This window comes from Rhineura floridana, chromosome 8 (genome assembly GCF_030035675.1).
Source record: "Rhineura floridana isolate rRhiFlo1 chromosome 8, rRhiFlo1.hap2, whole genome shotgun sequence".
In the NCBI taxonomy this organism is placed as follows: domain Eukaryota; kingdom Metazoa; phylum Chordata; class Lepidosauria; order Squamata; family Rhineuridae; genus Rhineura; species Rhineura floridana.
The window spans coordinates 15855355-15873235 of NC_084487.1; the positions used below are offsets into that span (position 1 = coordinate 15855355).

The 17881-nt window shown below is 43.5% G+C and overlaps 1 protein-coding gene across 16 annotated transcripts in view; it reads right to left on the reverse strand.

Moving 5' to 3' along the window:
* The window catches only part of C2CD5 (C2 calcium dependent domain containing 5), a 154460-nt gene that overhangs the window by 28019 nt on the left and 108560 nt on the right, over window positions 1-17881 (reverse strand). For all 16 annotated transcript variants that reach the window (XM_061638389.1, XM_061638388.1, XM_061638394.1 and 13 more), the window contains 6 exons: window positions 17725-17788; window positions 12975-13036; window positions 4794-4892; window positions 3807-3896; window positions 2179-2266; window positions 1106-1192 (listed from right to left, as the gene is read on the reverse strand). In XM_061638389.1, the coding sequence (XP_061494373.1) occupies window positions 1106-1192; window positions 2179-2266; window positions 3807-3896; window positions 4794-4892; window positions 12975-13036; window positions 17725-17788 (490 nt within the window). The remainder of the gene's footprint in view (window positions 1-1105; window positions 1193-2178; window positions 2267-3806; window positions 3897-4793; window positions 4893-12974; window positions 13037-17724; window positions 17789-17881) is intronic.

The following is a 17881-nucleotide window of genomic DNA, read 5'->3' on the forward strand; positions in this document are numbered from 1 at the left end:
TCATACGAATTAAACTGATTGATATGTTCTAATTAAGCAGTTTCATGCCGTAGTCTCCCTTTAAAATTCATTAGTGGAACTTACACCTTCCAACAGATAGCATTTCATATAACCAACAAAGTGGACTTTTGTCATGAACACTACTTACACCACAATAAATTTGTTAATCTTTTAATGTACCACAAGACTCTGTTGTTTTAGGCTGCCATTCTATACCCACTTATCTTGGAGAAAGACCAACTGAAATTAGTGGGACTTGCTTCAGAGTAAACATGGATAGGATGGTATTGTTAATCTTCTTACAGGTACTATGTTGACTTTGAGTAGTTAACTCTTTCACAAAACTGACATCATTTTAAATTAGCTTTACACTGTATTGCCAATATCTCTTTCCTGGATAGTCACCTATTTAGACCCTATCAGCATTAGTGCAAAATTTGGAATATTTATTTCAATGAGTAGAGACTCTGCACTTATGCCAAATTGCATTATTTTGCCCAGTCTCCCTAGTTTGGAGGAATCCTTTTAGAGGTCTTCACAGTGAAGTCTATAACCTTTGTATTAGGAATTAGGTTGAGGGTGGTGGAACACTGAGCTCCCTTTGGAAAACACCTGGCATAGCATAACTGCTGAATAAAGATCTTTAGCTATAACTCTCTCTCCAAGAGAAATAGCCTAGAATATTTACAATTCCAGAAGGACTTACTTCTGACTAAGCAGAGCTTATCACTTGAGAGTACATTTTGCAGTTAGATGAACCACATCACACTTCTGCAAAATGCAGCTGCCTCTAGACCAGAAGAGCTGTTTGGCAGTCAAAGAAACACTAAAAGAGCAGTAAAAAAAACCATAGTTTGTTTCTTTTCATTTGCTCCCTCTTAAGCAGCAGCTATCCTATTTCAATAAAGAGACTGTTCAGTGGACATATCAAGAACATTTTATTTGGTCCTCCTCAAATATCTGATGGAGGATAAAGACCTTCTGGTAAAAAACAAAACAAAACATGCATTGGATAGTAGGACTACTTCTAAGGCTGACAAACAATAAAGGAGCAAGTGGATGGAACACATAAAGATAAACACAAGCTCTTTTTTAAATAACTAACCTTTAGTAGGTGAAAATTGTTGAGGAGCATGAGGATCAGAAGAAAGCTCCAGTGGAAACTGTAGTTGTTCTTCATTGTCTGCAGAAGCTTGAAAAAACAACAAAAAAGAAGAAGCACCTACACATTAATTTATCTTCTTTATTAAAAAAAAGTCCAAATAATTATTTATAAACAAACACACAATGAAGTCATCCCATTAGTGCAAGGACGTCCATCTGTGCAACAGGACTTCCTCTCCCTTCCCCCCAAATCTGTTCTAGAAGTCCCCCAGAATTAGGGAGGGGCACAGGGAGAGGTAGACCTATTGTACATTCAGAAGTCCTTGTGCTGACAGGATGACTTCATTTGATACAATCTACTGTACTTACAACATAGTAGACAGCAAAGAGATGGTTGCTAATAAGTAAAGTTCCCTTGACTGAAGAAACAGTAGCAAAAGCTTATTTCCAAAAGAAAGTCACCTACTGACTTAAGGATAGGATAAATGAATTTGGTGAGATTCTTTAGGATTAGAACAATTTTAATTCTATTTCTTTCAGTTCTATTTCTTTCAATTTTAATTCTATTTCTTTCAAATAGAAGGGAGGTTTGAAAGTAAAAACTTTTATGGAACATCATAACCTTATTAATTTTGACATGGGTAGCCTGCATTGGCTGAATGAAGTCTCATTCCAATGACAGGAATAAAGACATGGAATTATAGTAGTCAGAGTTCCAGTTCATCCCCAGTGTCTGCATCCATCCTCACCCCCCAGCACGTGGGGTGCATAAATGTATGATCATTTCGTTTCTCTGTGAAACATCCATGAAGTACCACTACACTAGTGGTCTGCCAGAAGTGGCTAAAAACAAGCCTGAGTATGAATAAAAGCTGCTTGACCAGAATGGTTTCAAAGATGAAATATGTTGCTTGAAATTATGAGAATATGTCTAGGCTGCAATGCTGCATCTAGACTGACACCCACTTAGGCCCAACAAACTGAATGGACATCCTGAGATGACAGCAACAGTGAAGAATTATAGCCCCTCGAACAAGTAAGATTTGATAGTTTTAAATTCCTCAATGTGTTTACCTCTTTGTAATGTTTTTTCTGCAGGAGTTTTAGCTGCTTGCAAAGCTTGATGTTTGTCAAATGTTATTGCAACTGCTGTAACAGTGACCTGCAATGATAAACATAAAGCTGCCAGGTATTTATCCCTTAGGTTTCATTCCACAGTTTAAAAATAAACCCAATCTACTCTTTGGGGACATACACACACAGAGACAAACAGACATCTCACATGCAAGTTGTCGATGTTTTCTGAATTTATTTTTTAACTTGACCACTGTTAATGGAAGGGAGGCTTGCAAGTAAAAACTTTTATGGAATATCATGACCTTGTCACTATGGACTGGATCCAGACTAAGGCTGCATTTCAATTCCCCTTTGTTTGGGCTTGGGGTGGGGTTGTTGGATTGGGCAGACGCGTCCCTCCGCCCAACCTTGCTAGCTTCCACCCACAGACTGATGCCATTGTCATTCACTGGCACAGAAATTCCTGTTCCGCTTACCAAACTTGCACGTGGGCAAAAGTGCAGCTGCATCCTCACCGGTGGAAGCCTGAAGAAAGCCTCAAAACAGGGCTTTCTGGGGAAAGGGCTGAGGCAGCCTGGGATCTGCTGGATCCCAAGCTAGCCCCACTGCCATCATGTAATGGCACTGATCACTGCACTAACTCCAAACTAGCACAGTGGCTTGCTTGAGCCCCCCCATTTTCTGCCTAACGTAGTCTGACTCTAACTCAATGATCTTTCAATATAAATTGTTTTGTTTAGTTATCTGATGATTACTAGTAATTAGAAATAGATATGCCTGTTACTGTGTGTAAAGGCACTAATGGCAGACAAATAACTTTCAAGGCAATGATGGTTCAGTTAACAGATTTGAGAGAATTTATATATTCTGTCCTTCCTCCCAAAAGGGGTCTAGAGAAGCAAACTACAGAACAATACAAATTAAAAAAGATTAAAACATTAAAAGCATCTGAAAACCTTTACAAATAGTCACATAGTGTGCACGCAAGAGTGAAATCACAATACAATTTTGTTTTTGCCAGCATTCCTCACAAATTTAAAAGAAAGATGTATGGACAAAATTATTTAATTAAGGGCAATTTTAACATGATTTCATCATACTTGTGATGCATGCAAATAACAGAAAAAATTAACAATGCAGTCAAACCTTTCATTTAAATATAGCAATTGCTAAAATACATTCACAGCAAGACCACACATTTTTACTGAAAAAAGAAATCGTGAAGAGTACTGCAATTGCTGGAACCACATGGACATTTTTATGCAGACACAATTATACGACCAAAGATATACTACATCAAGGGCCTTGCAGAAAGCAGCCATACTCTTAGAATACAGGTCCTATACAACTTTAGCATATACACCACCCTGGACACCTTTAGAAGGAAGGGCAGGATATAAATTGAAATAAAGGGAACATTCTGTCATTCTCCTAAATCTCTTCAAACACTCTACTAAGTGGGCCATGTTTTAAAATCACAGTGAAAATTGAAAATCTAAATAGCTGGAAAGGAATATTCGACATAATCTATGTCCAACGTGACCAGTTTTACCTTTCCAAAATCTGCCCCATCACAGGATAATGTGAAGAGCTTCAAATACAAAAAGACAAATAAATTGGGTTACCTGAATTAGTTCGTCCTCTGGAAGAGCAACTGTAAAATTTACATGGCACAGACAGCAAGGAATCATAGACCGAAGTTTAAAATACAGGCTCTGTTGGATAGAAGAAATTAGTATATCATTACTAATTAGTATATCTGGTATGCTCTGAATTGGTGGAAGTCTGGGTTTCTTCCTATCTCCCTGCTTCAGCTACATAAGTGTAAGCAGATGCAAGTATCCATCTTTTAAGTGTGCATGAATTATTTTCAGTATGCTGTTGCTGGTGTACCTGGACCCTCGCCTGTAACAGTTTGTTAAGATCTGTTGAAAAGATTCAAACCTTTGGTGGTATATATTACAAATATGTAGATAAGAGAGAAAACTGTCAGTCTCTTTAAAGGAGGCAGTAAAAAGGCATTTAAGGACTAACTGATAGCCTTTCTAATTACTTATAGTTGCCAGTCTTTGTGACTCAACATAATGAATATGTGGCTAGTGGCCAAACTCCAGAAATACCTGAGTAATAAATCTCCCATCTCTGCCAAGGTGTTGTGCAATTACTGGATTTGCATGTTGTCAGTTGCTTTGAGGAATATAATTGGGGGAGGGGGATGCCCTTCACATTTTAAAGTAAAACACGGGGCAGAACCATGGATCTATTCACCATATCCACAGCTCCCAGAAACTGCTAATAGATCATGTATATTGGTATCTGCAATGGTGTTTTAATTAAACTGATTTAGATTTGTGTTATCTGGGAGTTGCTTAACATTTGTATATGATTTGCTGGGACCTAAAGAAGCCATCTAGTACAACCCTTTGCTACAAGACTGTAACCATACACCCACCAGCATCCTCCAATATTAGCTTACACAATCCAGTCCACAAGCAGAAAAGCAGGCACACAGCAGAAAGGTGCCAGAAAAGTAACTCCAGCTACCACCAGCAAATGGGATGACTAACTTTTTCATTTAAATAAATACACAGGCCCAGCAACTGTCCTCTTACCTTGAGCAGATTCTCACAGAGATCATTAAAGGTCTTGTTGAGTGTTTGGTTTGTTAGGGTAACATTATTAAGCCTGGAGACTCTCACTGATGTGAACATCTAAAGCAGAAACAACAACTTTAAAAGAACTGCCATCCTTCATTTTAAATATAATTTTATTACAAACCGTATTAGTAACTGAGAATGGACCATTGGTCTCACCTGAAGGGTGATTTTCATAGGAGGAATGCCATCAAGTGGGTAACATCGCTCCACCTATCGTCCAAAGGCAAGAATGTTTTGAAGTCAAGACTAGGGGCATCAGGCCCCTCCCACTCTCCAGTTCATTCGCAGCGAGTCCAAAGAGAGATATCTAAAAATGCAGGAAAAAAGGCCAACGGGCCTACCAGCAAGAACATAACACAATAGCAATATTCATAATAATATGACTCTAACATAGTGATATAACAGTAATAGCAATCTTGACTTCACTAGTAAATCTAAATATAATAGCGTAACAGGAATATATAAAAGCCCCAGAAAAATATCTAGGTATCCTCCAACTGGGAGGGTCGTGATGGCAGTCCTCCTATGAAAATCACCCTTCAGGTAAGACCAATGGTCCATTTTCCACAGGAGGACTGCCATCAAGCGGGATGAACCAAAGCAGCCCATAACAGGGAGGGACCACCCACATCCTAATCATCATTAAGAACCTGTTGCAAAACTCGCCTGCCAAAAGAGGCATCGGCAGAGGCATAACGGTCTATTTTGTAATGCCTTATAAACGAATGTGTGGTAGACCAAACAGCAGCTCTGCAAATATCAGCAACAGGAGCATTGGTAGCAAAAGCAGCCGTAGTGGCTGCTGATCTAGTGGAATGAGCCATTATTTTAGATGGAACAGGAAGCTTAAGGGACTCATAAGCTAAGGTAATACATGCGCGCAACCAGCGGGATAAGGTGGAATTAGCTACTTTATGCCCCATAGAACGTGGATGAAAGGATACAAACAAAGACTCAGTTCGTCGTATATCCTGGGTCTGAGACAGGTAGGTCTTGAGAGCCCTCTGAACATCCAACGAATGCAAAGCCTTCTCTAGAGGATGGGTAGGATTCGGACAAAAGGAAGGAAGAACAATGTCCTGGTTGCAATGGAAAACTGAATTGACCTTGGGACGGGAGGAAGGATCAGTCTTCAGCACAACAGAGTCCTTGTGAAAAACACAGAGATGGCGGGCAGAAGACAATGCGCCCAGTTCCAAAACTCGTCTCGCAGAGGTGATCGCGATCAGGAACAGGACCTTGAATGACAACAGACGTAAAGGCACAGTCCTAAGGGGTTCGAACGGAGGGTGTTGTAAAGCCTGCAGAACCTTCGACAAACTCCATGAGGGAAAGCGGTGGAATACAGCCGGTGAGTGTAGAGCGGTTCCCCTCAGAAAACGTTTGATGAACGGATGAGAGGCAATAGTAGCACCAGCCGAGGACACTGAGAGAATGGACGACAGAGTGGACGCGTGTCGACATAAGGTGTTGGGTCTAAGCCCCATCATGAGGCCCCTATGAAGGAATTGCAGCACCTGTTGTATTGTGGCCTGGGAAGGATCAAGGTTCTGGGACTGACACCACCTGGAGAATGCCACCCAAGTATGTTGATATATATGAGTGGTAGATGGTCATCTCGAGGCCAATATAATGTCAATAACAGAGTCAGACAGGCCAGCAGACCTCAAATGTCCCCGTTCAAAAGCCACGCTGTTAGGTTGAGCCAATTGGGGTCCTGATGCCATATTGGGCCCTGGGAGAAGAGGTCTGGCCTGACTAGGAGCGTCCAAGGGTGCTATCAGAACCAGCTTGGCCCTCTCGCGTCGTGCCTTCCTCAAGGTTCTGGCTAACAGTGGTATTGGAGGAAAGGCGTACAACAGGCCATCCGGCCACGGTAGTGACAGAGCATCCACCGCTTCCGCTGTCGTGTCCAGGTATCGTGCGAAGTACCTGGGTAGCTGGCAATTGCAACTGGAGGCAAACAGATTGACTGAGAAGACGCCGAACCGACACTGGAGAAGATGGAAAATGGTCGGATGAGTTTCCATTCTCCCGGAAAAACCTGTTGTCTGCTGAGCCAGTCTGCTGTCACATTCCAAATTCCTCTGAGATGTTCTGCTTTCAAGGATTGTAGATGTTGTTCTGTCCAGTCGAATATGAGGTAAGCTAGGTTCTGCAGAGAACGGGACCTGGTTCCCCCTTGTCTGTTTAAATGAGATTTCGCACACGTGTTGTCCGTTCGAATGAGAACATGGTCCAAGGGGAACAGAGAGTGAAAATGGAGCAGAGCTAAGTGGACAGCCTTTAGTTCCAGCCAATTGATGCTCTGAGTCTGCTCTGCTTCGGTCCAAACCCCCTGAACGAACTGGGAGTTGCAGTGGGCTCTCCAGCTGAGGAGACTGGCATCTGTGGTGATAACAGTCCTGCGGGGTTCTCTGAACGGAGTGCCCTGGGTGAGATGTTGGACCCTCGTCCACCAGGGGAATGAAAGACGCAGTGCGGGGTTCAAGGGGATTGTTCGATGATTGGACCTGGCAATGTCCTGCTGAAACGGTAACAAAGCCCACTGAAGTTGGCAAGTATGAGCTCGAGCCCATGGCACAATATTGATGGTGGACACCAACATTCCGAGAGCCCTTGCTAGAAGCATGACGTCTGCGGTTGCGTGGTTCATCAGAGACCGTGAGATGTCTATGATAGTGGTTATGCGGTCTGGAGACAGGAACACCGTCGCCTGCAGGGTGTCTAACATCGCCTCTAGATGTTGTAGGCGTTGGGTTGGTTGGAGATGGCTTTTGTCGAAATTGACTAGCCAGCCGTAGGTCTGCAAGACATGGAGCGTGAGCTTTAGATGGCGATGAGCCAGCTGCCTGGAACTCGCCCGTATTAAAAGATCGTCCAAGTAGGGGTAGATATGGACCCCTTGAAGCCGGAGGTAAGCCACTAGGATGAGTAGCACCTTGGTAAATACTCTCGGGGCAGACGAGAGACCGAACGGCATCGCTCGATATTGAAAATGCTGGGGGCCGAAGGCAAACCGAAGGAATTTTCTGTGGGCTATGCAAATAGGCACATGGAGATACGCTTGCTTTAGGTCGATAGAAGCCAGAAAGTCTTCTTCGTGAAGGCTTTCTGTAATGGAGTGGAGGAATTCCATTTTGAATCTGCGATACTTTACGAAACGGTTGATGAACTTGAGGTCCAACACCGCCCTCCATGACAGATCTCGTTTGGGCACAGTAAATAGGAGGGAGTACACCCCTTCCGACCTCTCTGTTGTAGGGACTGGCTCTATTGCCACTGTGTCCAAGAGGTGATGTATGGCTGTCTGCATGATGCAGTGCCTGGATGGTGCCTTGGAACAAGGAGAGGGATGAAATCTGTCTGGAGGGGTTGTCCAAAACTCTAGTGTATAGCCATAACAAAAAAGATCTCTGATCCAGGCAACCTGAGTCAGACGCAGCCAATGGTCTCCAAACAGAAGCAGTCTGCCCCCGACCGGTATTGCATCAGTACTGTCTGTGCTGGCGAGACCTTCCCCGATATGAGGACGTTGAGGTACCTCTGCGTCCCTGGTACTGACCTCTGCCTGGGAAACGTCTGTTCCAGGCTCCCCTGGAGGAACGGAAATCATTGGTTCGAAAATCACAGCCTCATCCCCCGGGCCGCGCTTCTCGAAAGGGCTGGGTCGTGCGGTATGAGGTGAAACGTCTGAAGGGCCTGCGATCAACGTTCCTGACAGTGGCCAAGAGAGGCTTCCGAGCATCCTTGGGGTCAACAAGTACTGCCTTTAGGGCTTCCTCGCCAAAGAGTAATGAGCCCGAATAAGGTGCCCTAGATAAGTTAACCCTGGCTGTAGAGTCCGGTTGCCAGTGACGAAGCCAGAGGGTCCGCCAAGCGACTACCTGAGCTGCCATAGCTCTTGCTCCCAGCTGATTTGCGTCCAAGGTGGCATCAGCCACAAACGCCGCCGTCTTGCGTAATTTCACCAGTGACCTCCTCAGAGAGACAGGATCAGGATTAGGATCATCTAAGAGGTCATCCAACCACCTCATCGCTGCCCTGGAAAAGATGGAGGCTGATGCCGAGGCTCGCATGGAGAAAGCGGTGGCCTCATGGTTTTTGCGTAAGGCGAAGTCCAGCCTCCGCTCAGTGGCATCCTTTAAATGTGAGTCCCCTTCCCTCGGCAAAAGGGATCTAGAGACTAGACTGGAAATCGGCTCGTCTATGCCAGGGACGGCCAGTCTACTTGTAAAATCCAGAGCCAAAGAATAAAGCTTGTCCGCAAAAGTGTTAAAACGGAGTGTTTGTAATGGGTGAGACCATTCGTCCTTGGCCAGTTTGGCAATAGGATCTGGCACAGGAAGGTAGTGCTCTGTTGGTGTGGGGGATTTCAGGACTCTGGCCCCTTTAATAGCGGGAGTGGTAGCTGCAGGCTGTGTAGATTGGAGACCAAGGGTGTTCAATACTCTGCGAGCAAGGGGCTGATAATCGGAGGCATCAAACAGGCGATAAGATGTATCCTCTTCTTGTTCCGATTGATCACTCCACTCGTCTCCTTCGGCTTGCATAGCAAATGATGGATCCTTCCCACAAGAAACGTCATCAACAAACCTGCCCCTGGCAATGTCAAAAGGGTTTGGAGAGCATGATGGATCTGCCTCATTGCGTGCATAGTGGCTCATATCATCGGGTTGTCTGCAAACACTCCGCTGAGGCATGGCAGTGACCTGTGACTGTGTTTGAGAGAAGAACAACAGCATGTCTTGTAGTTGCGATATGAACTCCTGAGACAGCTGCAGCCCCGGTGTGGGAGATGGTTGCACTTGTAGAAGCAAAGATATGGGCGGTTCAGCAGGCTGAGAAGATGAATGAGCCCTAGGTGGTAATATGGGAGGAGGATAGCTGGCTGCTGGCTGGTCAGAAAACCCTGCAAAGTCCTCCTCGGAGGATGCGGCCGGAGAATTAAAGAGATTTGTTAATGGTTCTTGGCCTGCCTCCTCAGAAACCGGGACAGAGACGTAGCGTGCCCGCTTGGTTGTGCTGTGGCTGGATATATGCTTGGTTTTGGCAACCGCTTTGGTGTGCTTGTGCTTGGTTGCCTTAGATTGTTTAGGCTTGGTTGCCTGAGCTGTCACTGGCTGTTCCGCCATCATATATTTTCGAGGGGGTTCAGTACACGGCCACGGATGGGGCAGAATGCACTGGCTCCGATGGCTAAGTATACACCCACGGATGGGGGAGAATATACAGTTCCAAGCAGCCTTAGTACACGGCCATGGATGGGGCAGAATGTATAATTTTGAACAGCCTTGGTACACGGCCACGGATGGGGCAGAATGTACAGTTCCAAACAGGCTTGGTACACGGCCACGGATGGGGCAGAATGTACAATTTCAAACAGCCTTGGTACACGGCCACGGATGGGGCAGAATGTACAGTTCCAAACAGGCTTGATACACGGCCACGGATGGGGCAGAATGTACAGTTCCAAACAGCTTCAGTAGTCAGCCTCAGTCAGCAGTTTGAGTTGAGAGACCTGTGTTCTACTCTGCAGCACACACACAGAAACTGACAAAAAAGGCCTTGAAAAGAATCCTCTATTATTGTACTCTGCAGCACACACACAGAAACTGACAAAAAAGGCCTTGAAAAGAATCCTCTATTATTGTACTCTGCAGCACACACACAGAAACTGACAAAAAAGGCCTTGAAAAGAATCCTTTACTGTTGTAAGGGTTAAACAGAAAGGGCGGGAAAAGGGGGAACGAATAAAATGGCGCCCGCTAAAAGAGCGGGAAAATAAGCCAATCAGAAAAGCGTAGGGACGAGGAAGAAGCAATGGCGGTCACTGAAGAACACCAGTGAGCTGAAACAGGGCCAACCAAAAACACTGCTGCAGCAGAGCGGCGTCAAAATAAGCTCTACAGCCGTAGGGCTGAAGGACGCAATCGCAGCTTTAAGGGCCAGCCGTGAAAATCACTGCGAGGAGGCAGAACGGTCTGCGAAATCCCTACAGTTGTTGAGACAGTCGCAGCTAGCGGGGGGGGGGGGGCAATCGGCAAAGAAAGCTGCAAAACAGGAAGGAGCCGCAGCCGCAGGCTCCTGAGGTCAGTCGCGGCGAGATTTAAAATGCCGCGGAACGAGCCGGGGAGGGAGGGAGACGGAGCAGCCCAACTAAATATGGTGCCACTGGAAAGGCAAAAAGAGCCGCAGACTCCTGGGGAGGAAAGACCAAGGGAGCTGCCACGAAAGTAGGCGGCAATCTATAAAATACACGAGACAGCGGAGGCGCAGAGCAGGAAGCTGCAGCCGCAAGCTCCTGGATTAAGGGTGCATCCGCCGCCTGAGGAAGGGAGAGCCACAGCCGCGGTCTCCCAGTAAGTCACCGTTCAGGTAGGGACTGAGGAAACAAGGGCGAAGAGCAACCCCCCAAAGAAATTCCCCAGGACAATAAAAAACAAGGACAGAAAAAGAACAATCAGTCCCACACACACTAAATTAAATAACAGAGGGAAGGAAACGACCAGGAATACACACACAAATCTCTATAACCTGTCACACAGATACACAAAACTTATCTACGCTATCTTATACTCCAACTTGCACGGATGAAAGGCAAGAATGAACTGGAGAGTGGGAGGGGCCTGATGCCCCTAGTCTTGACTTCAAAACATTCTTGCCTTTGGACGATAGGTGGAGCTATGTTACCCGCTTGATGGCAGTCCTCCTGTGGAAAATGAGAGAGGTGATGACATGAGACAAGAACAAAAAAAAAATTCTAGGATGAATCAATGCAAAATACAACTTGCCTGCTGCGTTTTATAACCAAAAGCTGTCATGTCGTGTAGGTATGTGCTAGTAAATTACACCACAAACATTGCCAGCCAAATGGGGATGTGCCATATATTGGAGTGTGAGTGGATTTGTGACAGACGGGGGAAAGACTGGGAACATAGTTTTGGGTCTAAACTGTAAGTTTGGTTCCAAAGAACTAAGAGCTGAAGGGGAAAAGACCCTGCTAGCATTGTTCTACAAATGCATCACATGGTGCTATAATAAAGCTCAGTGTTGATGTGAGCCTTTGTGGAATAATAGCTTATCTGTGTGAAGTGATGGTGTTCAAATTGTTCTGGATGGAATTGTACTCCCCCTTGACGTAATAGATTTGCAGCATTAGGGTGCTTCCCAGGCCACTGTTCTTCAGCCTTGGCTCCCTGGATGTTGATGGACAACAGCTGCCATCATCCCTGACCATTGACCATGCTGTCTAAGGATGAGCTTCAGCTATGGGGTAGTATACAAATGTAATAAACAAACAAACAGTCAAATAAATAAATAAATGGAACGGTAATTACTCCCATAGCAACCTGCCTGTGCACTAAAGCCACCTACCAGTGCTCTCTTTCACATGACCCTACCATCTGAAGTGAGGTGGCCAGCAACCAGGAAGAATGCATGTTTAGATGTGGTGCCTGGGAGCCTTGCTGGGCACCCACACTGTTGTATTTGGGGAACCAAATATTTCTCTTCAGATTTTAAAAACCGTTTTTCCTGAGTTGTGCTGCTTTTGATAGCTTTTTACTGCAATCACCTCTTGATGTTATGTTGTATTATTATTTTTATTTACATCTTTGTAAAGTGCCCTGGAAACTTTTGTTGTAGAGAGACATAGATGTATTAATAAACTAAGGGAGGTTTGATAGCAGTTCTCATGCGTCAGCTTTGGCACAAGGCAAAGAATCTCTTTAGATTTAGTTTCACATTTATCATACAATGCTCTAGTGCAGCATCCCCCAACCTCTTGCCCTCCAGATGTTGGCTAAGGCTGACAGGAGTTGTAGTCCAAAACATCTGAGGAACAGCAAGGTGGGGAAGGCAGCTGAAGTGCATGGTATAAAAGAGCCTCTGCAAAAGGGCACATTTGGATTTAATCCATTATGTCTCCACTGGGGTATAATATTTGGCACAAAACAGATGATATTTGGAATCCAGTCTACATATTTGTTCCAGAAAGGTTATGTGGATAGCTATTCTTATGGATGCTAAACACTGCATTAAACTCAAAACATTACTGGGATCTAAGACTGTACATTTCAATATGAAACAAAAGAAAGGCATTTTATTTTTATTTCTGCATGCATTTTTCTTTACCTGTATATCAGAAGTCCAGTTGTTTATACCAGGCATAATTTCTGTGTTGCAGCTATAAAAGCCTGCCAAAGAACGTAATTTTTTTAAAATACATATTAGAAAACATTATGTTGCTGTTTAACATGATCAGATTTCCACAGCCAGATTTTCCATAAGATAAATAGAGTTCAGCAATATTCTGCATAAGTACGTGCACACCTTTAGAAAAAGCAAGTGTTTTAAGAGTCCATTTTCAAGAGTGGCCAAGACTATAACATTTAAGCAACTGTGCAGGAAAACAGCAGAAGTATATGAGCAAGAGATCCCCAAATGGGGAAGGACCATAACTTAGTGGAATATTTGGCTTACATGCAGAAGGTCCCATGTTCAATCCCCAGCATCTCCCGGTATGGCTACTTGCCTGAAAACCTGGAGAGCTGCTGCTTGTAAGAGCCTATGAAGCCTCTTTCAATCAAAGATTTTTAAAGAATATAACTGCAAAAGCCAGTCAGTTGTTTGATCTAGATGACTGAAAACATAGTCTGAATAAGGAGATACAAGATTTTGCTATTTTCTACCTTCTTGTTGCCATAACTGTAGAGAAAGTAATCAAAATACTCTTTATAATTAATGTTTATGAAGTGGTCCTCACTACCACTACTACAGTGACTGATGAATTCCACCAGGGGGCACTCCTGGAGCCACAAATGCCATTATAAATAAAGGTCTATTATAAATGCAGCAAAAGAAAGAGATATATGAATTGTAGCTGTCATATGAGAAACTGACTACCTGGAAGAGTTAAAAGAAGAGGGTATTGGAGGAAGGACTACAAAATGATACATCCAAAGATCATATCGCGAACATACACTGGATAATGGAACGGACCAAGGAATTTCAGAAGAAAACTACCCTGTGCTTTATAGATTAAAGCAAAGCCTTTGATTGTGTAGATGATGAAAAACTATGGAATGCTTTAAAAGAAATGGGGGTGCCACAGCATCTGATTGTCCTGATGAGCAACCTATACTCTGGACAAGAGGCTACTATAAGGACAGAATATGGAGAAACCGATTGGTTCCCAGTCGGAAAGGGTGTCAGACAGGGGTGTATTTTTATCACCCTATCTGTTCAATCTATGTGCAGAACACATCATATGGAAACCGGGATAGGATCAAGATGAAGGAGGTGTGAAAATTGGAGGGAGAAATATCAATAATTTAAGCTATGCAGACGATATCATACTACTAGCAAATACCAGTAAAGATTTGAAACGAATGCTGACAAAAGTTAAAGAGGAAAGCACAAAAGCAGGACTACAGATGAACGTCAAGAAGACTGAAGTAATGACAACAGAAGATTTATGTAACTTTAAAGGTGACAATGAGGACATTGAACTTGTCAAGGATCATCAATATCTTAGCACAGTTATTAACCAAAATGGAGACAATAGTCAAGAAATCAGAAGTAGGCTTGGACTGGGGAGGGCAGCTATGAGAGAACTAGAAAAGGTCCTCAAATGAAAAGATGTATCACTGAACACTAAAGTCAGGATCATTCAGACCATGGTATTCCCGATCTCTATGTATGGATGTGAAAGCTGGACAGTGAAAGAAGCTGATAAGAGAAAAATCAACTCATTTGAAACATGGTGTTGGGGGAGAGCTTTGCACATACCATGGACTGCGAAAAAGACAAATATTTGGATGTTAGAACAAATTAAACCAGAACTATCACTAGAAGCTAAAATGATGAAACTGAGGTTATCATATTTTGGACACATAATGAAAGACATGATTCACCAGAAACGACAATAACGCTGGGAAAAACAGAAGGGAGTAGAAAAAGTGGAAGACAAAACAAGAGATGGACTGATTCCATAAAGGAAGCCACAGACCTGAACTCACAAGATCTGAACAGGGTGGCTTATAACAGATGCTATTGGAGGTTGCTGATTCATAGGGTCGCCATAAGTTGTGATCGACTTGAAGGCACATAAAAACAACAAAGGTTAGGAAATTGAATCAGAGCTATAGCCAGCAGAAGTATACAGTAATATGAACCAAGAGCCGCCTTGTCACAAGAGCAAATACTGATACTCTGAAGCAAAAACATACACAACAACAAAATGAAATGCTTGCTTGCACTGAATGCCAATGTGTTTCTGAGTGCACTTTAAAGTGCTGGTTTTAACCTATAAAGCAGGCTTCCCTAAGCTTTAGTGCTCTCCAGAAGTTGTTAGACTTCAGCTCCCAGCAGCACCAACCATCGGCCATGCTGGCTGTGGCTGGCGAAGCCTGCTCTAAAGCCCTACATGGCTTGGCACCCCAGTATCTGAAGGAATGTCTGTTCCCACATGAGCCTACCCAGTCCTTAAGATTATTTGTGCATGGCTTTGTGTTACTTTATATGGGTATGTATAGTAGGTCTTTTTGTTCAACTATTGTTTTGCAAATTGTGCTCATGTATAATTTATCATTTATAGAATTTATATTTCATCCTTCAACATGACAACCAGCAAAATAAAATATAATGTTAAGGTGCTATCTAAAAAAATGTGGAATAGCTGGTGGGAAAGCCTTTTGAAAGACAGCCTTGAGAACTACAACATTTCCTGCTTTTACATGCAACCTCCAGAGAGTTAAACATGGGCCAATGTGGCCCTCGGCCTGAAAAAGATTTGACACCCCTGTCCCAGAACAACTCTGCTTAATACAGAAGGTTATATTAAAAGCTAGTTCTACTCAGAGTAGACCAATTGAAATTAAAACAAAGATTCATTAAGTAATTATCAACAGTAATGGGACAGATTTCTAGCCAAGGAAATCTTGAATCAACACGAAAAAGGTAAAGGTGTCCCCGCACTTGTAGTGCGAGTAGTTTCCGACTCTTAGGGTGACGTCTTGTGACATTTACTAGGCAGACTGTATATATGGGGTGGGTTTGACAGTTCCTTCCCCGGCCTTTCTTTACCCCCCAGCATATGCTGGGTACTCATTTGACCGACCACGGATGGATGGAAGGCTGAGTGGACCTTGACCCCTTTTACCAGAGATTCGACTTCCTCCTTCCGTTGGAATCGAACTCCGGCCGTAAGCAGAGCTTTCGGCTGCATCACCGCCGCTTACCACTCTGCACCACGGAGGAGCACATAGGTTAAAACTGAGCACACTTAGTCATCTATCAGCATACAGTGTGAAGGCTTTTACCCTTAGCAAACTACAGGGTTTCTTATTTATGGTACCAGCACAGAAAGGTTTGGTCTTTTATCTCTCTTTTTATTGTATAAATCCAAAGAAGCTGTAAACAGGAGGAAAGAAACATGAGCTAATCCAGGGCCCAGTCACACAAAACACTGAGAATGGACCACTGGTCTCCGCCGCTGCGGTCAAGCTGGGCGCAAGCAGAAGCCGCCACTGCAGCTGCATGTACAGAGGTGGCCCCAGAAGCCTCCGCTGTCCCCAAAACAAAAGAGGGGCAGACAGGGTAGAAATGAGGAGGTGGTGGTGAGGAAACAACTGAAACCAAACAGCCCAAACCAGCCCCACAAACGGACGAAGGTGAAAGAGGGAGGGAAAAAAACTGGGACAAAAGCCCTAACAACAACAGACCCTCCAGTCCCAACACACACTCTCACACACAAAAGTTTCACGCAAAACTTCACACAAAATTCTCAAACACAAACTTTTACACTAAATTCTTACACCACACGTGGATATAACTGCCTCCGACGAAAGGCAAGAATGAACTGGAGTGGGAGGGGCATGGATGCCCCAGGTCTTGACTTCAGTACATTCTTGCCTTGGAATCTAGATGGCGCTATAACCCACGTGATGGCATGCTACCTGGGGAAAACTTTCCTACACTGAGGAGAGTAGTAACATTAGTAGCATTTGAAGGCTCTTCAGGGTCAGGCTGCAAAGCATGTCAGACAAGAGTCGACCCCTCACCTTGCTCTAATCTATTACTGACTTTGTGGACATGCGAGCCACAGCAGGGACCTCCATTATGAGCAACCCAATACTAAAGGAACAAACCCCCACACAGCTGCTGAAATTATTGGTAGATTGTATCGCAGCAATGAGAAATCGTATAGTGAATTAGGTGGAAACACAGTCGAATAGGCTGACAGGACTCTAGCATGTTCTTTCAGGATTGTGTAAGTTTAGACTTTCATTCTTTATCTCAGAATATGCGTCAGTGCCAGAAGAGGCAGTATTACAGAGATACTTTACAATTAATCTGATCTGTTTTAGGCAAATATTTAACAAGTATCCAAGGTTATCATTCCTATGGAGTTGGATAAAAAAAGTGAGAAGTAAAACTGATACCGAATAATTATTTCAGAGCCTCATTCCAGCTCACTGATGTAGCATTATACTATGGTTTGACAATATATAGGAACCAAGTCATTATTTCTAAGCCTCAGGAACTTCTGTAATATAGAGATAATAATTCTGACCTTAATTACAGGGTCATTGTAAAGATTACTGAGATAATGTATGCTTCAGAAGGTATGATATTATTATTATAGAAGTCCAGGTTAACAGAAGTGATTCAGAAATAGCATTAAATGTCTTATATAGTTCAATTCACTTTATGCAAATGACAGTTCAATCTAAAATTAAAAGTTCTTACCTTTGGGTGGATCATGTCCAATATACCTGATTATATGGTACTTCATAACATGAAGAGAATTGGCAGATTACTGTCAGATTGTTAGAGCGTATTTTCTATAATACACAAAATTAAAAACCAATGTTTACCATACCTGAAGGTGGAGGGACATCTGTCAATAAAGAGTGAACATCTTCCATTGCATCCGTATCATCAATCTGAAAGAAACGTCAGCTAAATAAAACATTTTGAGCTATGAAATCAATATAAACCTAAGGCTTTTATCTTTTACAATTATGTTTGGTAACTTC